Consider the following 24,141-nt stretch of genomic DNA (forward strand, 5'->3'; position numbering starts at 1 on the left):
CAATATATCTACCATGCTATAGACCCGTGATCGAAGGTGCGAAATCCAGCATCCTTCCCTGGGGTCATTTGTGCTATCTCATCGAGAATTCCTTCCGTCGACGCTTCCAAGGTGACTGGCGCCTTGTCCAATCCTTGGGCAATGGCTCTCTTGTTTCCAGTCTCGCTTTGAACCCATCTAATTCAGGCATGAAAATCAGCAAGGAATCATCACATCATTTTTAAAGACGGTTACTTACCCAGGATGTATTACACACACTGCAAGCTGTCCTTCCAGCTCTTTTCCAGCCTTCCTTATCAAATAGTGGCCTGCTGCTTTGCTTGCACCGTAGACAGCGTTTGACCACCGCCCCGTCTCATCAATCCCAGAAACACTGCCAGCTATGCTTCCGATCAGCACAAACTTGGGTGCTTGAGCACGCTGTAGTAATGGCCAACTTGCTTGCAGAAGCTCTAGGGGCGCGAGCGCATTAACTTGAAGGCATTCGAGTAGGTTCTCTTGCTTTGTCTCGAGAATAGACTCTCGAGCGCCTGTGGTTCCTGCATTGGCAATTACGACATCAATATGATCGATGTTTTGATGAGCTTGTGACAAGGAAGACTGTAACTTCGCCGTGCTCAAGTTTGGCGCGCCATTGCCTTGAGTCTCAGGGGGCCACGGCTCTTGAGCAGCAGTTACATGTAAGATTGAGGAAGTTGGATTTCGAGGAAGAGCCTCAAGCTCGCTTGGAATTGTAGCATGACGGGTAGAGGCGATGACGATGTGGTGTTGCCTCAGTAGGAGGGCTGCAACGAGTGCAAAGCCAAGTCCTGTGAGACACGGTTAAATCTGGTCCAGTATAACAAAGTGCACCGGATCGTACCTCGATTTGCACCAGTGATCAAATAGACTGTTTTCTCCGCCATGTTGAGTGTCTCCCGTCTAAGTGGCGCGATTGTCGTCTCATTATCGGATGTACTTATTGAGTTGCAAGAACATAATGCTATCTTTTAATTCATAATGTCAGGCGTCTTTGATCTGAGTAATGGTGAAGCTGTCTGACCAGCACTCGCTGATTGGCCGTAGGATGACCGGAATCTGACTATGCCCCAGTTAGACGGCAAGTAACTGCCCACACCCCCACCTACATCCCCAAAGCCGAACAGTGATTCCATGTCGAGTTGTACACGAGCAAGTCTATAACTGACAATGCGAAATCGGCCCTTTAAACCCGAGATCTGGGAACAAGCCAGCAGCTTCTCTGGTGGCTATTAGTGCCACGTATCGCGGCGCGCAACTGCAAAAGTCGAAATTTATAGCCATCGTACTAAAGAGAGGGCGCCTTTGCTTCTGTATTGCTTGTTTAGCACAATATATGCCACCCATAGGCAGCTGAACACAAGTTCAGGGCATGGAACAGTTTCAGACAGTCAAATTTGCCGCTGACCGGCTCGTTGCCCCTTTCTGCATTCTTTTAGCATCCGTACGTGAAAACAGAGTCGTGTTGAATCCGTTCTAACTGTCTATAGTACGTCTGTTACCTGCTTTCCTTAGTGGTGTACAACGCCTACTTCCATCCACTTGCCCGTTTCCCTGGCCCGTTCTGGTGGGGCGCAACACCGATCCCATATGTATGGCACCAACTCAACGGCCGTCTGCCCTTTGTATTCTCGGAGTTGCACGCAAAGCACGGTGATGTGGTTCGGGTTCTGCCCTACATGCTCTCCTTCCGCGATGCAAACGCCTGGAGAGACATCTACCAGATCCGGCCCAAGAGGAAGTTGCTCACCAAAGATCCATACGTTATGTCACCTGGTAGCGAAGGTGCATACAACATTATAACGAGCTTTGATCCCGCAGAGCATGCAAGGTTTCGAGAACGGTTGAACCCGGGCTTCTCGACGCGGGCGTTTCGAGGGCAAGAGCTTATGGTCATGACGCATGTTGATGAGCTTATCGAGAAGCTTCGGGCCAAGTGCAGCAGCGAGGAGGCACAAGATATGGTGAAATGGCCTGCTTTATTGTACTTTGACATCGTTGCAGATTTGATCTTTGGGAAAAACCTTGGCAACGTAGAAGGTGAACACCCACATCCATGGCTCGACGGCCTGTTCGGAAGCACGATGCGCCTCATCACGTATTTCAACGCGGCACGACAGTTCCCGCATCTCACCCCGTTCTTGAAGCTTTTCTTTCCAAAGGATTTGATGGACCAGCAAGTCAAACATGCAGCTTTCACCCGGGATAGTGTCGATGAGAGAATGCAACTCAAGGAAGGCAAGGCTTCAAATAGTCACGACTTTATGAGTTACATACTCCCATACGACGAAGCAACAACCCATATGAGCATGGCTGAAATTCGTTCCACTTACGGTACGCTGATGATCGCCGGTAGTGAAAATGTATCAACAACAGCATCGTTTACAATATATCACTTACTCAAGAATCCTGACGCTCTTCGCAAAGCCACAGAGGAAGTGCGACAAAGTTGTAAGCGTGACGAGGACATCACGTTTACCTCGATTGGTGGGATGAAGTACCTATCTGGTGTTGTTAATGAGTCGATGCGCCTCAACCCAGCAGCTCCAACGACACAGTCGAGAGTTGTGCCCAAGGGTGGCGTTGCTGTCTCGGGTAACCTGGTGCCCGAAGGCGTAAGATCTAAGATCTCTCCCATCAGTAGGCATATCTGGAGACTGACTGCATAACAAGGCTAGAGTAGGAGCGCCACCCTATTGCATTAACCACCATGCAGAATTTTTTAAAGACCCCGAGTCTTTCCTTCCGGAACGATGGACGGATGACCCTCGGTTCTCATCTGACCAGCCGCAAGTATTCCACCCATTTCAGCTTGGCCCGAGAGCCTGTGCAGGAAAAAGGTACGTCAAAGCCTCAAGCTTAAACAATTTGTGTTCTAAGACCCTCTCCATTAACATAAGAGGATTACCTATAGCATCGCATTGGCAGAAATCCAGCTGCTTATTGCAAAAATACTATTCCACTTTGACATTTCCCTGGACAAATCATGCGCAGAATGGTCCAAAGATATGAAAATCTTTCATCTATGGCAGCTTCGACCCCTTCTCGTCCATTTCAGTATACGTCAGGGTTGACATTCAAGGGCCCAATATTGTGCAGTAATTTTACTACATTGTGTAATGTAGAGAGAGAAAATATGACCTGTATATAGATACAACACTAGAATATCTCTCCTATAAGTCGGTCAGAATATAGCATGAGTGTGTATTATATTCAGAAGCCAACCTACGCTGTATAATCTACGTGAATGCCACTCTCATAATCAATGGTGAGGCTTTATAGTTGCTCTTAGATCTGCGCTGTTGCATCTACGTAAAATGTATACGGTAAAGTATGGGTTAAGACAACATAATAAACACTTTCGAGCATAGTGCTTTTAGCCAATCCAGTTAGGGCTTCCTGAAAGCACATAGCCTGTGCCTCTACCGTATAATAAAAGGATTCGCTCTCTCCCCGGCACTTTAAATCCCACGCTTTGATAAAAGGACAAGTCTCTTTTAATTTACAATAAAACCCATTGAGCGTCAAAGTATTTATCCCCACTCGTATAACGTTCTAAACATAGTCGTTACTTAACTTGTTTTGTGCAACCTAGAGTTCCTTCGGCGAAAATGGGTTTCTATCAAGTACTTGTACACGAAACACAAGCACCTACACATATGGCGCAAGTTGGCACGGAAATTACGGATTAGATGCCGCAATATTCCCCTAGCGCTGGAGTTCTCCCTAGCGCTGGTCTTTTCCCTAGCGCTAGTCTTTCTCCTAGTGCACGATCACCCCTGGATACTAGGTACATGTTGAGACCGCATCGTGCATATGTAGCAGTCCAAATATTGATGTTGCCTTGGATCTACTGTAGGTAAGTATTGCTTCTGTGTGTATGTAAAACAGAATATCGCTTTTCAGAGGCTTTGAGCCTATATCCCTTATAATCCCCAAGCGAGATATCATGTGAAACCATGACCATAGGCCCCCAGCTGCCCCCTCACGCCCAAACAGAATCTACAGCTTAGTCCTCATCAAGGCACTGCTTTAGCATGGAAAAAAGCTTCCCCCGCGATGTGTTTCCTGAACAGCACAAAATCAACATCAGGGCGAGTGCTTGCTGCACATCTTCCTGCGTTTCTGCGTATCCATTTTCCGTCGTCAGCGAGGAAATGAGTGTCCATAAGTATGGTGCCTAAATCTCAAGTCAGCGCATATCCCTCCCCTCATAAAATTTCCCAAGGCAATTAACCTCTTGCTGGAGAGTAGCAATAAGCAAAGCTGAATTTGGACTTTCTCCTTTGCTTTTCTCCGGTAGGTCATGTTTCTCGTAACTTTCCATGAATTGCTGGAGCATGAGGGGCGACACCAGCTTTTTCCTCTCAGCTGCTAATATGCTCTCGGCAGACCGTACAATCTCGCTCTTGTACCCCTGTGCCTCCCACTCAGACCAAGACATCGCGCTCGCTCTCAAGTCTGATAAGACTGTAGGCAACTTGCGGTTCCGACTTAGGCGCTGCAGGCTAGCGAGTCTGGGAAAAGGACGAAAGTCTGAGGTATAGTACTTGGACATCACGCTCTCTAGGTCGTCAAACGCCAATCGATGCACGACCCCGACAAGATATTCTAGCCGTTCAGTGAGTGATGCATTCTCGTTAGGCTGCTTCATTCCAGACTCGACATGCTTTATGCTGTACTCCTTGGGATCTCTCGGAGACTCAACGTCTGACTCGAGAAGCTCTGGTATACGCGAGGCATTTCTAGTAGACTCTACATTGGATGAGACGCTGGCATCTGAAAAGACATATTTAGTGTCCCATTCCAAATCATACATGATATCCGAACTGTGACTATCCGATCCATTACTCTGGTGTAGCGTAGTTTCCGCCAATAGCTCTGGACTTCTACCGCTCTCGTCTGCATGGCCTGTATATATAGATTAGCACCAAGAATGTACACATAGGCCTAGGCACTCAGGGATGGAGGGTGTTCAATACTTGATGTCAGATTTCTGTCCAATTTGCCATTCGAGATTGCTAACGGGTTCTGCTGTCCTGAGTTGCTTGAATGCGACGGGACTAACGACTGTAAGCCGTGGCACGATGCCTGGGCTAAAATCATATAGTCCATCTGCTCGTTAGACATCATCGATGCTGGAGAGGCCATTAGTTGGTTCGACATTCTGCGTTGAGCATCAGCAGCGGATCGTTCAGCTAGCTGGCGTTCCAGCTCTTCTATTCGTGTTCTAAGATTTTTTCCTGGCCATAGATCAGTCAGATCCTTTTGAAAGGCATACATAGTTTGCAAGTAAGTGTACGGTAATTTCTCTGGGCCAGCCGGTTCTGCAGGCGTTTCCGAGTTTTTGGATCTGAAATCTCTGACCAGTCATCATCTTTAGAAGCCATTGCTTGGTGATCAGATGTCCGTAATATCAAGATGGGACGAAAGTAGGATATGGATGGAAATCTGGCATGATTATTAGCAACGAAGGCCTGATGTATTGAAATAACTACTCGTCTCAGTGGGGCTCCATCAGTGTCTGGATAGTCACTAGGTGGAGCGGACGGCATGTCCCGACGAACGAAATGCTACTATTATTTATCGATGGTATCATCCTTGCCTACAGGCATTCTCCAGGCGGGGGAATGCAAGGATTCACAGAATCACGGCATGATTGTGTGTTGTTGGTAGATTTTGGGTTTTTGCAAGTACATGACTCGCTGTAAGCCTGAATTGAGGATATTGGATTACAATACAAGGGCTCTGGAGAAGGGCTAGATATGGTTGTAAATTTATACAAAATTCAATGCTATTAAGAATTTTAAATATTAATATTGTAAATATTTATAAATTAACAACAAATAATATAAGTACTTAGTGTTAGAACCTAGTTTCTTATAATACTTAAATCTTATAAATAGCCGGTTCTATTACAGTAATTCCTTTACATATAATTATTAACTTAATCTTCTATCTTTATTTAATTTAATTAAATAGTATAATACTTTAACAAATAATGATCAAATAATAGTAGCCTAGGGTTTAATTCCAGCTTATTGTATATTGCAAGACTGGATAACCCTGCTGCTGACGACTGCTATAGTCAGCGCTACAGGGAGCGTTTATGTAGTCGGGCGCCTTGAGGGTTAAAGCAGCTATTGGTTATAGGGCTTGAGGATAAGCCCTGGAGGGAGAGAGCATTGTATTACTGTAGGATCCCTATAAGTAGTTGACTCCATCACAGTAATTGCCACAATTGCGATTATTGACCTAATTTTTTTTAACAGTATAACGGATCGTTACAATATATACACTGTGGACTACTTTCGCCCACATATAGTACAACCTCGTCCCTTAAAAGTAGCCGATTCCGTTATAGTAATTGATATAATTGGAATTACTCTAAGCTTAATGTTTTGCCTTGTTTGGCTTAACGGTATAACGGATCGTTACACTTAGACTATTACCCGAATAGCAAAATCATATTGCCCAAATGGCAAAGGCTCTTCATATTTAAGTTAGCTTAATCAACACGTAGAAAACACCTAGGCCGAATTAAGGAGCTGTAATAACCCATTGGTCCGTTCAGCCAAACCGGACAAAAGATTAGGCCAATTGTAGCAATTACTGGAATGGCACCAGTTGCTTATATGGATTTAACTGCTACAAGAGACCAGGTTGTAACGGTAGCCAAGCCCGGGAAGTATGAAAGCAATCAACTTTCTATATACTACAATATGTCCGACTTTCTTCCCATATTAAAATACCTTCTTAATTGAACAATTTTCATTTTAAATAGGAAGGTGATTAAATAAGCGCTAAAATCTTACACGTTATTACAATCCAATATTTATAAAATGTATACCTGCAGATATACTATAAACTAATAGATCAATTACAAGGTAAGTTAATACTAGCAGAAAGCTAACCTAAGGAGCGTATAATTAAATTTTACAATTTTCTTTATAGATTTAGAACAGCCATGGCTACACAGTTAGCCATCAAAGATTAAATATGGCTTCTGCATTGGCCGAAACATCTCTCTCCAATCTGGATACCCCTCTATCATACGATACCACGATTAAGGGGCTTCAGCATATCGCTTCATACGACTGGCTTGAGGGATACTTACCGACTATCTCGGTTCCAGATAGGATATCTTCTGCGCTGCCTTGATGAGTAGTTCTAATGTTTGAAGTGCTCCGCCTCTTTGATTCTCACCGCCAGTGCCTCCGAAGCTAACGCCTGATTCTAGGAAGCTACATACATGTATTGACCAGAGTGCGGCGCGAAACCCCCGCTGTATGGATCTAGTTACCGATAGGAACAATATCCGCAAACTCTTGCGCTTTGTTCAAGAGCCCTCCTCTGACGACTTCGAGATTCAAGTTGAGATCGCTAGTAACAGGGCAGCATTATTTTACAGGCATGGAGATCAAGACGAAAGACGCTCTCCAGGATTTCGGCGGAACAAATTAACAGCTAGAAGTGGCAAGCAAGAATGAGCACTGACTGGTCGCCTATACTCGCTTTAGGACATAAAGAAATGGGAGAAAGGTGACGACATGAACAAGGTCGCGGAAAGCCACCAGTGCGCCACATACGAAGTCAACAAACACAGTACCTGTTCTGGGGCGTGTCAAGAGAGACACCAACGACATTGCAAGCCGTCAGGCTCGGCTCCATTACCAACTCATCACACTACATCTTTTTCCGACATTGTAATTTATGCAATGCAGGCTGGAATACGGCAAATTTTTCGCCGCATGCCGATGTGCTCCTTCGACTACCAACCTCTCTGTGAAACACTCAAATCTCGAGTCATTGATGTACTTGTAGGACGCAAGCTACGTGACAAAATGGAAGGTTTGGGGGAAGGAAAGCATGATTGTGGTCCATATGAGAGAAAGAAGATTGAAGGATCGAAGAATCTAGCACGCGGCTCTGCCTTTAGGTTCCTTTATATCTTCATTCTCGATTTTCCGAGGTCAGAAGCTAGTGATCAAAATCTGGCCCACAACGCAACCACATTTGCGGTCTCTCATCGTAGAATTTCCAAACACAAGACCAGGAAGATGGTATGACAAGCATTTGAGATGCGTTTTCCGATCTCGTACAAGCAGAAACAAGGTCTAGACAGGTGATCCATCGATAGCCCTTCTCGCGGAAACCCGAAGGAGGAGTAAGAGAAGGATGTAACTACTGGGGAAGGCGATATATATAGCTCTGGTTGGTCATTCTAAAGCGCAGTCGGGAGATTGATCGGCGTCGACTACCGATTTTTGCGTGTGATACCGACTGTATGCTTGGATGGAACACCTTAGGGGTTGAAGTTTGCTGAGATCCATAGCGTCGAATCAGCGATATATGACATTCATTGTCCAATGAGCATCCACATAGATACCAGGGCACAAAGAACATCAGATGTGCTCAATATCTTAGCCCCTCCTTAGGATCAATTGACTTAGAGTTACGCGTATCACCGATTGTGGGTTGTTCGGCAGACATCTTGATGCAAGTCCTCACAACACTTACCCTTTTGCATTCAACATCAGGCTTGTAGCGTGTGTACTGCCCCGCTCTTGATCCACAGAGCTCAGCTGCTTGCAGGGTTGTGAGATTTTCGCCTTACGTCTTTCGTATAAGGTAGTAACGAGAACTTTCTTTTTTTTTTTTTGTGTTCGTGTGTTTTGTAATACGAAATAATCCTACTTTTTTTCTTTTATTTTGTCTTTCATATTTATTTCGTCTTTACATACACGCCGCCTTTTTACTTAATCCAATTACTAGCGGAAATTGCTTACCACTTGTTATATTCAGTAAAATAATATGAGTAGTATTGTTGTTATGCCAACCAAAGATGAATTCTTTCGTCTCCTATAGTCTGGCTATAAAAACAGTGGTATTAGTATTTGTCACTAACTTACAACACTCGGTACTTATGTATTAGTATAAATACAATCCCACGAATCCTCCATTAAGTCAGAGAGCCACGGCTCTTGGACCAAACTCATCATAAAATCATCCGAAATCGTAGTATCCTCAGCTGACCTAGGAAACACTTCAGTAATATCTTTCTCGAGGTTTAAATGGGCCATGTTTTTAGTCATCTCTGTCCACATCAACATCTTGACCGTCTTAAAAAAATGCGGCGCTTTGTTCAACAGTCCTCTGTTCAGCCCGTCATTCTCCACTATCCCGGCCATTTCCAAGGCGCGTTCGGCTCTCTCGGAATAATGATCAAGAATTCGAATCACATCAGCGCGTTTCCTAGTTTCGATTAGGTCCCAGCCAGGTTCGTTGAGCGTGTTGAGCTTGAAAAGGACCACGAGGCAGTGAGTGAGTTGGGTGAAGTTGTCAACTGTGATTCCAACCCAGTCAGGGAGTGCCAGATTGCCAAACAAAGCCAGTAGATGCTCAATGCCGATTAGAGCCGACTCGAGGTCTTGAAATCTTTGAATGTGAGTTCCATTATGTTGATTGCTGCTTTCGCTGCGTCTGAGGAAGAATTCCTTTATTTTCAGCTCTGTGCTGAGTAGATAAGACAGTGTGACTCCTGGAATAATTCAGTTAGACTTATTCAAGTATTTATTTAATCCTACTGGAATGGTTTTATACTCTCTGATTGAAACTGTGCAGGTAAGTTTTGCCTGATATCATCAAGCTGCCTAAGCAACACCAAATATAGCATTCTAGACGGTGGGTTCAGGCCTCCGCTTTCCGCATTCTCGGTTACGAGACAAGTAATCCGATTTGTGATTAATTGGCATCTTATTTGAGTCGCTAAAAGAATGTCGAGGCTCGTCTGAGTACCTTGGCTCAAAGTTCGAGCACAATCCTCCAGATACGGCGTCCAATCGAGTGGATACGTTTTCCTATACCCTGCCCACGTACTAGTTCCCGTTAGCTAGATGACGTTTCATTTTCTACTTGATGCTACCCACGCAGAAGTAAGATGAAATAGTGCAGCGAATGTGCGACGTTCCTCCATGGTCCGATCAGGTCTTGCGGATGTCTGGTGGGCTGTTAGACGGCTAGGTCTGCCACGTGGTGATGTTCCACAGTGTAGGTCGAGTTCGAAAGCCATCGACACAGCCATCTGGGTAAGCATAGTCATGAAGGGCTTGTCTTTTTTAAAGTGATGCGACCTGAATTAATCAGTCCCTAGCACTAATTCAAAGACTTCAGTGTGATAAATCATTTCATACCAAGAGGAAAAGCAAATTATGCCGAGAAGGAGATCCAAATTTGCATATTGTTCACACAGGACCCGTCGCGATATGATTTTCCAAATATGGTCTGCAAGATCGAATTGTCTCGAAACGACTTTTGTAGTCAACGCCATGATGACAAGCCAAACGAAAGGTTTCTCCCTACGTAAATCGAAAGCAGATATTGTGGTTGGAATATTAATGAATGGAAACATGGGGATAAAAGCACGACGAAATGTTGCTAATTGCTCCTCAGCCTCCCACTTCGTGATACTATCAAGAGGTATATCAAGCGCAATTGGTGATACAGGACTAAGCGCCATCGATGGTGGGTCATTTGGGGTCTCGGTAGGCCGAAATAGATGAACGACGCTTTCAGTCGTGTCAATAACGACCTCTGGGCCACGCGCAATCGATGGAAGGATAGGATCGTCTGGCGATCTCATTGTTGATGGGGTATCGTCAGTACTGGGCCTAGCTTCAAGGATTCGTTCGACGGGCTGTTTGGCGGACGCCTGCGAGCGCAAAAGGGATATCACGCTGTCCAGCTTCTCTTCCAGCAAATTACGATGTGGCGGCGAATGCGCTAACCGAGAGGGAGCCCTTCGAGCTCTGCGCTTACGTATAGATATCGGCTGTTCACAAGCCTTGGCTAGACGATGACACCTAGAGGCTCCATTAATTACATGCAACTATTCTAACTCTGGGCGAAGTAGGTCAGAAATGGCAATGCGCCCTCACCTCTCACATCCAGAACCATCAGACCGATAGAAACATTTGCATTTGGCTCGGGAACATGCCACGCATGCACGTCCATATGGCGCTGGTGTCAGTGACTCTGCTGAAGTTGATTGGTGGAGTGCGCTGGGCTCCATCGCTTAATCCCAATCGAAATCAATTCCGCTTCGTTTAGTTCTGCCAGAGCAGGATTCTTGCATCGCAAGCTGTGAGCGATACGAAACAAAACCGAGAACGAGGGAGAGCTGAAAAGCCGCGGGAGCCGGAGACTTGAAATCCACGGGTTTGGTCAACACCGGCCCCAACCCCGCGGATTTGGGAGATTCCATGCCTTGGGGATTGGAGTTGTGGCAATATCCCATCAGCTAGCACGACTTTGCATAACGCATGTACGGCGAGAGAATGATATATAAATGGGGGAAGAATCATAATACTCAATGGCAATAAATTCAAACTACAAACCCTTTTTTCTAACATCCATTAATACTTGTTACTAAGTCGACCCTCACCATTCGTATTTATATTCTAAGCAATCCCCTTTTCCGTTACTATTTCTCCTTATAACTCCAACCTCTTTAGACTTTAATCTCTGTTTGCCATTCCTCATCTGCAATTGAAACCAGCAAATCAGATACCCATTCTGCCTCTGTATATAAAAAAAATAATGCCTTTCACAAAGCCTCTCAGCATCGCTTCCGATGGTTATGCTTCACAAACAGCCTGGCGCGACATTCAGAAATTTCTTCCCGAAAGACTTCATTTCACGACTGAACATTGCCCTGTGGAAGAATGGTGGGAACACAAAGGATACAAACTACATCTGGATCGATGGCGTAACGCAGCAGCCAAGATTCGGTTGATCCTGCACCATGGCGTTGGAACCAATGGCCGCCAAATGTCGATGATTCTCGGAGTACCCCTGCACAAGGCCGGCTTCGAGCTTGTTGCCATCGACATGCCTGGCTACGGCTGTACGGAGGCGCCTAGTGGCCAAGTTTGGTCATACGATGATTGGGTTCAGCTATCGAGCGATTTCATGGACCGCGAACTGGAGGCAGACCCGCGGCCCATTGTTCTCTACGGTCTGAGTGCCGGTGGAATGCTGGCCTACCATTCTGCCGCTCTCAACCAGAAGGTCAAAGGCATCATTGGCATGACTTTTCTCGACCAGCGCATTCAGCAAGTCGCCGACACTACCGCAAGAAACATTGTCCTGAGCCGTGTTGGATTGCCCCTCACTCGCGCTGCCAACGCAACATGTTTCGCACGTACCAAGATACCCATGTCGCTCGCAAGCAAAATGTCGACGCTGGTAAACAACGACGATGCCTTACAGATTTTCCTGAACGACAGCACTTCAGCAGGTTCAGCAGCCTCGATGCATTTCTTGGCAACTTACTCTCAATACAAACCGGCGATAGAGCCAGAAGCCTTTGACTTGTGTCCCGTGCTCTTAACCCAGCCTTCGCTGGACCGATGGACACCTTTGGAGCTGAGTGAACTGTTCCTGTCTCGTATTACCAAGGTGCCTGTGAAGACTGTGGAACTTGAAAAGGCGGGTCATTATCCCCTCGAGGAACCTGGACTGCAGCAAATGGCAGATGCTATTGTCGAATTTTTAAACGGGTTGAAACTGTAAAGCAGAGGCAAATAATTTAGAAGTCTCAATCTCCAATAGAGTATCGTATTTATTTTCAACGACTGAATCTATATTTGTATTGTAATCTATTCTATTCATCTGAGTACAATATGTCACTAAAGCGATATATTCTTTAGCCTGCCAGAAATACATGCTGGTAGGTTACCATCTGCATCTGACACACAAAGCCTTTAAGTACATCATAGTCTAAACAAGTCTGCATTTCACACACGATCTCATCAAAACATTGTCTAATCATCAATGCGCTTGTTTACCAGCCGACCTTGCACCAAAGAATTGGACATCAAAGGCGCGCAACTCTCTGCGTGTGCGGGTTTCCGCTTCAATCTCTGCTTCAGCGTCGCACTGCACCTTGCCAAACCCCAGTGGTGGACGCTGACAACCGTGTGCTGTCTCCTTGCTTTTGTCAAGAAAACGATTCAGGCTATAGCTCAGGTCGTCAGGAACGCGAGGACGGGCATCGGCTTGTGCAACATTATCGGTGGCAGCCAGAGGTTCGTTGGCTCTGTGTGATGGGCTGGTTCAGTGTTAGCGTGTACATTTGAGCTACGGGAAAATGGGGATGCCGGAGACAGGAACCGTACATCAGAATGCTATATTGGCAATGCACGATCGGGGAGAATGGGGCTTAATGAGACGAAAGAGGACATGAACCACAAGTATTTGTTCAGGTTGCACTTACACAATGCTGTCACCGCAAATCGCGTGTGTAGATGAGGTAGGCATTGGGCAAGATTGGAGAGCGGTTGAAAGCTTGAAGACAAACAAGTGCAAAAGGTCAGCTGCATTCACTAAGTTATGGTTATAGAGCAATATGAAGCAGATTGGAGAGGGAATAAAAAGGGGGTTTGATCGGGTTTTATATTTGAAGAGGATAATAGATGACAGAATGCTTTTTTTTCCAAACTCCAGCGCGAATGGTGCATTCTCACAGATCAATGTTGCTCAATGTCATTTGCACACCCACGAGCATGCATGAACTAGTGCGCCACTAATATCTGCGCCAAATCCTACTACTCCGTTCTTGATGTAGCCAAGTGGAGCACCCTGCCAGCGCCATGAACCTCAAAGCGGTACAAGTTGGCGCTTGTATAGAGACCTGCTAATTATTTGTTGAAGTATGGAGAATGAGGTTGTGATACTTAAATACATACCTAGAGATTGGCCGGTATCTCTCAAACACCACAAATTATACCTACAGAACCTACTGAGTTATAAAAAAGTCATATAACTTAGTATTTACGTTTTACACCATTCTAGAGTACTTTTCTTGTTTTTAATTTAGAGTAATTTGCCAAATTATCTACTGGACAAGGTGTCATTCTATTACTCATTCTCAGTTATATGCCTGCCCGTACCCGGTGAACTGCCAATCTAGCGTTTGTGACGCCGGTAACATGTACATGCAGGGACGGGTGAATGGATCACGCAGAGCAGAGCAGCAGCGACGACAAGACCAGGCGGGAGGTGGTGAGGGTCTGGACCCTCGACCTATACGCATCCGCAGCAGAGTTCGCAGGGACGAAGCACAAAGCTCAGCATGCTCCGCCCTGGCTTGTCCGACGTCGATCCAGGATGGCTGGGCGAGATAGTTGCCTGTCTGGTTGCCTTTATGGTGCCCTAAGCTCTGCGTGCCCATGCATGCATCCATGCATGATGGAGTGCGAATTGAAAAAGAGCTAGTCAGCATCGAAGTTGGCGCCCATGCACTAATTGCTAGTTGCAGATTCTGGGTTGGCACATAACCAAGGGTGTGCACGGCGACAGAATCGCATCTCATCGCCCAAAACCAAAGTGTGGTTCTCCACCCCTGAGCCGGCCGCCGCCTCGTCCTACGGCATGGGCGATGACGACGATGTGTCAGGGAAACCTGCAGACATGGTAGTGGGCTTCGCTTGTGGGGGAGAAAAATTGCTGATTCAAACAATGGCTTCGAGAAGATGTACAAGCGAGACCAGTACTCATTTGCCTCTTCCGTTCTTCGCCCTGCCCTCCTTTCTATACTCTTGCATCGACTGACTGCAATCGCCATCTGTCTCCAGTCCTTTATATGACTGGCATTTTAGTGCGTGCATCCGCGCAGCCTGGCTTTTACTCGTTAATCTTTTCTCAATCTTTTCTATTTGACTTGGCAAAAGTTACTATTGCGGTCAGTGCAAATACCAGTTACATCATGACATGTTTGTTATATCCAAGTACAGACCCTCAAACAAAAGAATTCAAAGCGAGCCTCACTACTTATTGACCACATGTCATATCTCCCGACACAGTTGATAAATTGAGTCCTTTCGGGGGGGCACGTAACCTGCAAAGCGCTGCTCATTAGATACATGTAAGCTCGATCAAGGCTAATCCGTATCAATTCTAGCCACCACGGCGCCTCCTCCGCAGCACACCCAAGCCAAAGATCAAGGTCGATGTCCGCCCCGCCGCCCGGTATAAAGCAACCAACAAGCTCAGCCGAAAGAGAAGGAAAATGCATGTACGTGCAGTCACGCGCTTCCGATGCGAAGCATGGCAATTCTCCTGCCGGCCACAGATCTGCACAGCACTGCACTGAATAGATGCAAGATGTCTGCATGTCGTTTCGTCTCTTTTGAGTGCAAGATATAAATTGGCGTAATACGTATACGTAGGTATTGCGGTAGTCCAATGTCACAAGCCAGCACCATAGAGCGTCCGGGGAAGTAAAGTCTCTCGCAGTAAACACATTCAACCACCAGCGCCGAGTTGAACAAGAGCATAGACGGGGACCATGGCGCGATGATGCCCAAAGGAAACAATTAGATCATTCCAGCCCCCCAGTCGACCTCAGCAGCGCCAGACAAGTCCTCGGAGCAGGTACATGTTATCAAAGTCTAGATTTTCTTTTTTGCCCAGCATGTCGCACATCCCAACTCCTCGGGAATCAGGCCTGGCCTCAGCATACGGCAGCCTTTTCTAGCCGTGGCGCACCACTCAAGGATGCTGTGGGTGGCGAGCCGCGCACTGGCTACGCTACGGAGCCGTCTCTACTACGTGCATGTACAGTAGCTTTGATTACCATTTTAGGCAATTTTTAGTTGCCTCGCACTTTGTACCGCTGAGAGTATTAATCAGGCATGCAGAGCACTGATAAGCTAGAGTAAACAGGAGACATGATAAAATCTCAGGTAATAATTTGTTCGCAATGCATATAAATGACCATTCAATGTATGTATATTGTGCCAATTCACTTTTTACACTTATATTTCGCAGAACGGCACTCTGTCAATATCCCGCATATGCTCAGTTGTGTGCAGGGCTGCGGCCCGCAACGGAATTGCCAAATTTTGCATCAAACTCGCGAAGCTTCACAAGCATTTTCGATTCTGCTTCGGCCTTATTTGGTGCTTGTTTCATACCGGGCGCCGGAGGTTGGTCTTGATCAGACAGAAAGCGGCAGACGCTAAAGGTGGGATCTGCCGGGACCAGGGAGATGGCGGCTTGAGTGCAACCCACAGTGGCTGGGGAAGAGGCATCGTTGTGGCTAGTAGTATATACTTGGATTAGCTCAGGCCAAAAGAATGATTCGAACGGTAGCTTGTAAGGAGACGTTGGACACAGATAATAATGGTTTACTTTGGAAAAACATAACAATCGTAGAGAATATATAGTAGTATTTATACTGGCCGTACCGATAACGGTTGCTACTCAGTCTAATACAATTCCAAAAAAAAAAAAAAAAATAGTACTTACACATTATCGTTATGATTAGCGTTATCAGCCATGGTAGAAAGCGAATATCCTAGTACAAGCAAATACAGGGCAGGGAGCCAGATCAGCTAAACTGTGGTCAATACACAGCAGACAAGAGAACAAGGGACGGGCTGATGACTGCAGTTAGTTGGTATGGTTAAGAGTCGAAGAGAGTAGACGGGGAGAACAGAGGGAAATGTAAACATTTAAATAGGTAGGCCAAAGGACGAAATGGCACACCGATACTTGGATTTCCATCTCACTTTTCAGCACGCATTAATGCCTCGGGAAAGTCTAGCAGCACGCACCATTAAGGCGTTCAGCGAAGAAAAATACACGCTGCTAGGCAAGTCAGCGTGTATGCAATCCAATCAGCAAGCGTGGTGGTGATCGGTCAGCGTGCTGCACAACGGTAGGTTATGCACGTATAACTGTTAGTACTCGCCCCTCGGAGGTTCTATCAGGCATACTCCATGTTATTAGCGCCTATCGCCAGATCTTGACTGGACGGGTCCAATCGCCGATGCGTCGGATCCGAGCGAAGTCGGGACGGCAGACTACAGCTGTTCTCTCTTTCCCTTTATGGCAACCCCGCCCACGGGAGCCTACTACTAGTGTTAAGCAGCAAAAGCCCGCCTTAGGGGTGGTGGCTTGTCCAATAGGTACATAAATATAGCCAAGGTACCTACTAGGTAACCATATAGTATGCATGTATCTACTGACGCCATATTACAAGGTAGCTATTTAAATAGGCTGTGCAGTAATACGATACATAGGTAGCTAATCTACTTGTCATAATTTTCAATTCTACCAAATTGCCAAGATAAGATAAGATTGGCCGCGGATTGTCACTTCAATGTTGCTACACTACTATCCAATGTCTCACATCGAAGTCGGAATGAATGAGCAGGTGAGGCTTAGCTCCAGATACCAAGATGTGCAAAAGGAGATTTCGAGGTGTCGCTTTCGATTATTGCTGAGGCCAAGATATCAAGGTGATGATCGTTGCGTAGAGCCTTTGCCTCGGCGTCATGGCCAATAGGCTCTAGGGCGTCCTAACTATGTAGCTTCATATTCCATAGTGCAGGGATAGCAGCTCGCAGCATAAGCTACTATGAGTCTTTCTGTTAAGGGCGCAAGCCTTAAGACAGATGGTAGAAAAGTACCTCGGAAAAGAAAATCGAGGGGCTTGAGCAAAAAGCCGCATTCTAAATCCCCATTGTCAATATAGCAGCAATTCTGCTTAACAGGCTTCTTTATTTTCAAGACTAGACCAGTATAATAAATGCTGAAATTGAATGTATATTTCTTGAAATAAATACAACTAATAAGTATGTGTGGCCTAAAGTTTGACGTAAAGGCCAGGGGGAAGCAAGGCAGTAAGCACACGGAATGTATTTCAGCCACAAGCTGGCGGCGCGGAACATCCAGGGAAGAGAACATCGAAGTCTCTCTCAGTGCTTCCATCTGCTAACCACTGCCACGTAGCTACATGTAGCAAAGAGCGCAGAACTGGCGGGGCAGGGATGCTCCAGTCACCATTTACAACGTTTCGCTGTGACCATACACTGCCCGCTGCTCACTTCAATTTCTTTTAGATTTGCTCTAGCGTGGCTGAGCCCGCTATTGTGGATCGGACACGGCAGATCGGCGGCGCGCTCCGTTGCGAGATGCGGCTAAGCGGTCAAGTGCCCATTTAGGAAACTTTTGGCTGCCTTGGGCACGTGTGGCTCCGTGCAATCACATGCAATCAAAATCAAAAGGCGCTCATACATATAGGTATCCGGTAAAGAAAAGAAGACAGAACAAAGACGTAATGAAATCCTAGGCTATCCTTTATTCGCAATGCATATATATAGTTACTTGATACATTATATATATGTATACTATGCCAATTTGTTTTACACACTCACAAGCAGCAGAACAACACTGTGCGAATATCGTGCATGTCTTCAGTTGTGGCCGACAGGGGAATTGCCAATTTTCGCATCAAGTGCGTGCAGCAATACCGACATGTTCCCTTCAGCTTCGGCTTCGCCTCGTACTGGCCTCATACCGACCGGCATAGGCTCTTCAAGAAATCGACGCATGCAAAAGCCTGCATCCTCGTGGACGAGTGGGATACCGTCTCGTGTGCAGCCCTTGGACGGCGGGCGTTGGTCTTTGTCGGAGAGAAAGCGGCGGATGCAAAAGGTTAGATCTTCAGGGATGAGAGAGATGTTGGCTTGTGTGCAACCCTGGGTGGCTGTAAAAGAGGTATCGTTGTGCCTAGCATCGAAACTGGTCAGTCAGGGCCATGGCTATCTAATGAGGACCATTTGTAGGCTATTTTGGAAGGGGTTGCTCAAATCCCATCGCTGCTGTTGCACGGAGGAAACAATAGTCAAGTAGAAGAGGCTAGCTTCCAATCTTGGACTGGAGACCTGTACTAGATATAAACAGTGTTTGTAATGGCGACAGCAACAATAACACTTGCCAAGTCCAAAGCAAAAAGTGGGAGGAAAAGGTAGGAAATGATAGCACCTACTGGCTGCCATTGCCATTAGCGTTAGAAGCCATTTTGGAAAGTTGGGTACATGCAATGTTGCAGCACGCGCGGGTGTACAAAGTTGGAAGCGAAATACAACAAACAGGAGAATGGGGTGATGATTAGGGTTACTTTGTAAGATAGCATAGGAAAAATGGCACAGAGAACAGAGGCACAAGGAATTATATATACCAGACTAAGCACAAGATGAAGCGTTTTTGTTCTCCCGATGTCTTTTACTCCTTTTATTTAGCCAGGCGTTGCTACGCTTGGAATATGCAGCGCATCCATTCCTTCGTGCCAAGCACCGACTCTGTCGGAATCTTCGCGTTTGACCAAACTAAAGGCGAACTAGACATGTTGACGTGTGCCTTTAGCGCCAGGCTGTGCCGGATCTTGGGCAAGATGCCCAGCTAGACGGCGGATGAAATGGATTGGGCAACGGGCACGACATCGGCCAGGACGCTGAATGATATGACATGACGCTAAAGCCGCACGGAGTAGACGCATTGAGTGCTAGACGGACGCTAGAGGCACGCTAGAGGCACGCGCTAGGGGCAACGCTAGCATCAAAAAGCAAGGGATGTGAAGGCTGATTGTTAGAGACCAGGTCCAGGTGGGGGAAAGAAAAGACGGCTGAATTTGGTGTTTTTAGTATGGAGATCACTTCTTTGCACCGCATGCCCCAGGCAGGGAGAGCCAAGCCAGCGTCCGGTCGAGCATTACGCATAGCGTTCTCAATATCTACATGTAGGTGCGTGTATATTGCTGAGCACTTCATCTCACACAAGGCGGCAAGAATCGGGGGTGGAGGCAGCCGATCAACTTCAAACTTCTCTAGCGTTTGTTGCCCGCCCTACAATCCGTCACCGGTGTGTCCCGCCTCCATCCCCCGTTCTTTCATATTTCTCGTGTCCCATTCCCTTGCCCTGCCGTGTGTTTTGAAAAATCCAAAGACTCCATGCCAGATTTTGGAGCAATTATCGACTTGTCGCCTTGCCCCTATGGTGTGCTGCCTTGGACGACAAGCTCGCATTCAGCATGTAGCTAACCCCTTCTAAAGTCGACATTCCCACGAAGAAATCCATCAAAAATATAGACTTTGACAGGCGAATAATGCGGCTGCTGTTCGGCTGCTTACCACGTCAGTTCATGTATTCACGACGTGGCAAGAAGAATCAGCCTCTCTGTTTTGCCGCCACTGAAAAATGCACCGAGCCCATTGTTTACGAGCGGCTCAGATGATATCCCTGCAGGGGAGGCATCCTTGTCCCAGATCCCACAAAGATGGCCAAGATGAAAAGCTCTAGTAGACTCTCAACACACATGAGTTAACGACTGGACTCGGCTTGCTGCATGCACCAATACTATGTATGTATGTGCATGTACCCATCTCTGATCAAATCGCCATCTCTCTTATGTACTTGTAGGCTAATACGTGCTGCTTTAGCGCTTGCGCTAATAAATCTGGGCGCATAAGCCTTTCAGTTTTTTCTTTTTTTTTCTCCGAACCCTGGCCCTGTCGCAGGTCACTTGTCTGCAGTATGACAAGCAGCGGCATCAGGCACTGGTCCCAAATGTTATACCGTAATGTTCAATCCATATTAAGTGCTGTTGGTTGGTGGGTGGCAATACTTTAGTAGTCTCTCAACGGTAAGCTGGCAGACAGACTGTTTTGTCTCACTATCCATTACCAAACAGGATAGCCTAGCTACATGTAAGCATTTACATGGATATAGCCAATTATATAATACACATTAATCCTTATTGCTGCCAGATTCTATTGTAGATATTGAAATAAGGAATTAACAACAGAGTTGGCGAATCCGCAATAGCTACTCGTGTGTCAGCGACGGGGCCACGCACCACGCGCTATATCTATAAACTGTCGGGCTGCGGAGGGCATATGATGACAGGTCATATTGGATCGGCCAGATTGGACAGCATTAAATCAGATATATTGCGTTTCTAAAGCTGCAGGCATCCACGTGAGGTGAGCTGTGAATGGCTACATGTACCTGGGCAGCTCATTTGTTTGCCTTTTTGCAAAAGTTCCTATACTCGCACTGTACTTCCAAGAAGACGGGGGAAGCAAGAGTGGCCGCGAACCACGTGCATCTATGTAGCCCTTCCTATGAAAATCGAACGTATCATTACAGCTCATTAGATAAGCACAGTAAATGTCGAGACCTAAACTCACGAACAAAGCACGGCTATCCTATCTCCACCCCGCTGCCGCCTATCGGCGCAGGGGAAAATCCTCATGGCGACTCTGCGCCGTTTGTTTAAAAAAAAATTGCTCTGTTTTTGCATCCAGGGGGTGTAACTAACAGTAATCTCTGGGAGATTTTGTTTTCAATAAGCTGCTAAGGTTGCTCTAGTCGCTGCTTTATGTTTTCTGCTGGTCTGTTTATAGTACACCGCTCTTCAGCCTCTTGATCATTCTAAGATTGCAGGAGACACTCCCGCATGGCCATCCATAACGGCTAGCCGCAGATGATATACATTGCTGCATACGATCGCTCAATGATTGAATACTGAACCAGTTACATTGCATCGTATTATAAACGCTCCAGAAACGCATTGCGGTATGTGCCTATTAATTAATCATCTTGAGATAGATTTTAGGCTTCATGCGAGTAACCTTGGAGGATATTTTTCCAGAAGCTAGCAGGAAGATGGAAATTAAAACAAAAACGTGAGAGGCGCCGGAGCCGTGAATCCATGAGGCACGAGTATAGCAACATACTCCCTAGCCATGTAGTATACCATGTCGCCGGTGGGTGGTGTGGGAGCACAAAGCGCAGGAAGAGGGACGTCAGCTATATGCCGTTCAAGTGTGTGTCGGCGAAGCAAAGTAGGGCTGCATGATCATAACGAAAGTTGAAAGGCACGTCGGCCAAGGCAGGACCTCAGCTCCAGGGTGCCAAAAAGAAGAAAAGACCATGACCCGGGCTCCGCCTCGGTCGACACGGCATTTTTAATAGAGCGGGGGTGTAAAAACAAAAGTCAATGCAACCCAGACGCAAAACGTATTTAACCTCCGTCCGGCTAAGCGGTGAGTGCATGTAATAAACATACTAGATTAAGTAGTGGGCTGCTAAAATGACAGTAACGACGAAACGCAGAATCTAAGATGATACTACTAGCTGGAGAGGCTAAGGGCGTGCGAATATTGAAGGTATGGCGCGGCGGCTATCGGCTTTAGAAGGAAACAAAGACGGAAAGGGGGGAGAAAGAGAAGAAATGGGAGAACAACGGGTACGGGCGAAGAGGAAACGCCACCTTGTATCTGCAATGGCGCTGGAGCTGAGCAGCACGATACATGATACATGTACTTGGCGGCAGAGGTGGAGACAACACCCTTCTGCCTAGTTCTCTCTTGTCTCGAGCACTTATCACATCTCTCATGCTTCAACAAGCGGCGTTTTCTCCTCTGTGACATGATGGTTCTATGCAAGTAAGGGTATCTGCCAAGTACCCTCGCATTCGCAGCGCCTGAGGCCTGGTGAGCAGCTAGCGAGCAGCGCAGGGAGAGGTAGACAGCTATGGATGTTCTTGTAGACATTTTATGAATCCCTCAGCAGCCCAGAACCATAGCCAAGGCATCCGCACCATCTGTTTACGGACTAGCATAAGCGGTCTTCTTTTTTTGGCCGAGTATATACTCCCTACGTGTATACCAATTTCCTACAGCACAGCGTAAGGCTTATAAGTATTTGGCTGGTAAGTGCCATACTACATGTTGGATGGACGCAGAGGCACTGGCACTATGGGTCTCGCTGCTTGGCCATATCCGGCTTTCCTTGTCTGCATCTGTAGCACCAGACCCTTCAATGACTTTGAATCTCGTTTCCCATAGCGCATATGCCGTACGGCGCAAGTATAGTATTTTTTTCTGGGGCGCAGCGCCGCCCGTGCTTGTATTGCTGGTCTGGTTTCCCCGCCAGGGTCCGGATCCATGTTCAGTCGATGTCACATCACACACCCCTCCCCTGCAAGCTATTTGGCCGTTTAGACAGACTCGCAGCTGATCAAAGTCTTGTTGCCCGGATGGGCAAACCTTGCCTTCTGGATGAAGACCATATAAATCTGACTCTCCTTCTTCTCACTTCATTCATGAATATAAGAATGAATAGAGGCCAATACAAATTTGCTTTTGTTCCATTCACTCCATTAAACATTTTTTTCTCTCCCCTTGTCTTGGCTTCTACTAAACTGTTCGAAAATCGACACGAGAATGGCTTCAAGTTTTACCTATACCATGCTCAATGGCAGCGACAGGTAGGTGTTATTTTACATAAGAGACATTTCATTATTTCTATCCCTCTTGCCTTAGACAAACAATGTGTGCTTTTTTCAGATGTCTCATAATCCCTAATACTTCGTGGCGATCATTCGTTAAGTGAGAAGCAGCAATGCTAATTTCAATCTCTATACAGTGCGAGCAACCCCGCCTCAGCTGCTAGCAAGGGCGACTCCCAACGCGCCCGTCTCCACTGTGCCGATAACATCAATCGCTTCCTGGTCGATCAGGATCAATGCGCCCCAGTTGGCCTTGGGCCTGTTCAGACACAAGACGAGACCAAAGCTGCGGGTGAAGCTCGCGCATCGGCAAATATTAGTGCTTTTAATAGGCAGTTTGGCTGTGGCAATACGCCCCCAGGGACTAAGTCTACGCAAAAATAAAGCAGCTGCTGAGAAAAATATGACGATGAACCTACAATATGTAGTTATGGTGGAATGATGATGATGATGATGATGATGATGATGTTACATACATGTATGTATATGCTATTCTCAGGGAGCGAGGAATATTGTTCGTAGTAGTGGCGGTAAATATATAAGGATGCAGCCCTTTTGAAGGTAGCCCACCCCTCAATGTCTTGTATGCATGGATCTGTGCATGCGCATGCTAGCACCGTCAACCACAGGCATACTCGCATCGTTTGTGGCGGGGCGGGACCTATAGTAGTTTATAAGACCTTTCATACAACTACCATCAACTGCATTCTTTATTTTGGTCACATATCTCTTGATATAATCGAGGTTGAATTAATTCAGCAGAAGTAGCAGTATTGTATATTGCGGCTGTGCTATGCACAGAAAGCAACGTTCTGGATGCGAATCGTAAACACACACGGTTCTTGATACATTGCTACTGAGTATTGTATTGCCACCAAAAAAACAGGTACTCTGTGCCGACGAAATGTTTTCTAATTCACTTTACCCTTTTCGGGAAGCCTGCCTCTTACACCAGGCAACCGCCCTCCGAATGCAAGCCG

The 24,141-nt window shown here is 46.4% G+C and overlaps 9 protein-coding genes across 9 annotated transcripts; 3 read left to right on the forward strand and 6 right to left on the reverse strand.

The window, feature by feature from the left end:
- Nucleotides 1–8: 8 nt before the first annotated feature.
- TrAFT101_004845 (uncharacterized protein) lies at nt 9–939 on the reverse strand (the record flags this gene model as incomplete). Its single annotated transcript, XM_024904032.2, has 3 exons — nt 863–939; nt 239–809; nt 9–177 (listed from the first exon to the last, which is right to left on the reverse strand). The coding sequence occupies exons 1-3, from the start codon at nt 903–905 to the stop codon at nt 9–11; spliced, it is 783 nt and encodes a 260-aa protein (XP_024759791.1). The 5' UTR covers nt 906–939.
- Nucleotides 940–1,576: 637 nt separating this feature from the next.
- Nucleotides 1,577–3,092, forward strand: TrAFT101_004846 (uncharacterized protein; the record flags this gene model as incomplete). Its single annotated transcript, XM_024909919.2, has 3 exons — nt 1,577–2,633; nt 2,692–2,858; nt 2,933–3,092. Exons 1-3 carry the CDS (start codon nt 1,698–1,700, stop codon nt 3,090–3,092), a joined length of 1,263 nt encoding a protein of 420 aa, XP_024759790.2. The 5' UTR covers nt 1,577–1,697.
- Nucleotides 3,093–4,210: 1,118 nt separating this feature from the next.
- Nucleotides 4,211–4,837, reverse strand: TrAFT101_004847 (uncharacterized protein; the record flags this gene model as incomplete). Its single annotated transcript, XM_024904031.2, has 1 exon — nt 4,211–4,837. One exon carries the CDS (start codon nt 4,835–4,837, stop codon nt 4,211–4,213), a length of 627 nt encoding a protein of 208 aa, XP_024759789.2.
- A 4,040-nt stretch (nt 4,838–8,877) lies between these two features.
- On the reverse strand, nt 8,878–11,150 carry TrAFT101_004848 (uncharacterized protein). The gene is made up of 5 exons (XM_024900372.2): nt 10,956–11,150; nt 10,212–10,880; nt 9,948–10,151; nt 9,622–9,896; nt 8,878–9,559 (listed from the first exon to the last, which is right to left on the reverse strand). The coding sequence occupies exons 1-5, from the start codon at nt 11,087–11,089 to the stop codon at nt 8,943–8,945; spliced, it is 1,899 nt and encodes a 632-aa protein (XP_024759788.2). The 5' UTR covers nt 11,090–11,150; the 3' UTR covers nt 8,878–8,942.
- A 466-nt stretch (nt 11,151–11,616) lies between these two features.
- On the forward strand, nt 11,617–12,591 carry TrAFT101_004849 (uncharacterized protein; the record flags this gene model as incomplete). The annotated part of the gene is made up of 1 exon (XM_024900348.1): nt 11,617–12,591. The coding sequence occupies one exon, from the start codon at nt 11,617–11,619 to the stop codon at nt 12,589–12,591; it is 975 nt and encodes a 324-aa protein (XP_024759787.1).
- A 258-nt stretch (nt 12,592–12,849) lies between these two features.
- On the reverse strand, nt 12,850–13,338 carry TrAFT101_004850 (uncharacterized protein; the record flags this gene model as incomplete). The annotated part of the gene is made up of 2 exons (XM_066127300.1): nt 12,850–13,117; nt 13,295–13,338. 2 exons carry the CDS (start codon nt 13,336–13,338, stop codon nt 12,850–12,852), a joined length of 312 nt encoding a protein of 103 aa, XP_065983411.1.
- A 2,541-nt stretch (nt 13,339–15,879) lies between these two features.
- TrAFT101_004851 (uncharacterized protein) lies at nt 15,880–16,361 on the reverse strand (the record flags this gene model as incomplete). Its single annotated transcript, XM_024900428.2, has 2 exons — nt 15,880–16,120; nt 16,330–16,361. The coding sequence occupies 2 exons, from the start codon at nt 16,359–16,361 to the stop codon at nt 15,880–15,882; spliced, it is 273 nt and encodes a 90-aa protein (XP_024759785.2).
- A 1,920-nt stretch (nt 16,362–18,281) lies between these two features.
- Nucleotides 18,282–18,888, reverse strand: TrAFT101_004852 (uncharacterized protein; the record flags this gene model as incomplete). The annotated part of the gene is made up of 2 exons (XM_066127301.1): nt 18,282–18,597; nt 18,857–18,888. 2 exons carry the CDS (start codon nt 18,886–18,888, stop codon nt 18,282–18,284), a joined length of 348 nt encoding a protein of 115 aa, XP_065983412.1.
- Nucleotides 18,889–23,120: 4,232 nt separating this feature from the next.
- On the forward strand, nt 23,121–23,545 carry TrAFT101_004853 (uncharacterized protein; the record flags this gene model as incomplete). The annotated part of the gene is made up of 2 exons (XM_024904030.2): nt 23,121–23,140; nt 23,299–23,545. The coding sequence occupies 2 exons, from the start codon at nt 23,121–23,123 to the stop codon at nt 23,543–23,545; spliced, it is 267 nt and encodes an 88-aa protein (XP_024759783.2).
- Nucleotides 23,546–24,141: the final 596 nt, after the last annotated feature.

This window comes from Trichoderma asperellum, chromosome 3, assembly GCF_020647865.1.
Source record: "Trichoderma asperellum chromosome 3, complete sequence".
Classification (NCBI taxonomy): domain Eukaryota; kingdom Fungi; phylum Ascomycota; class Sordariomycetes; order Hypocreales; family Hypocreaceae; genus Trichoderma; species Trichoderma asperellum.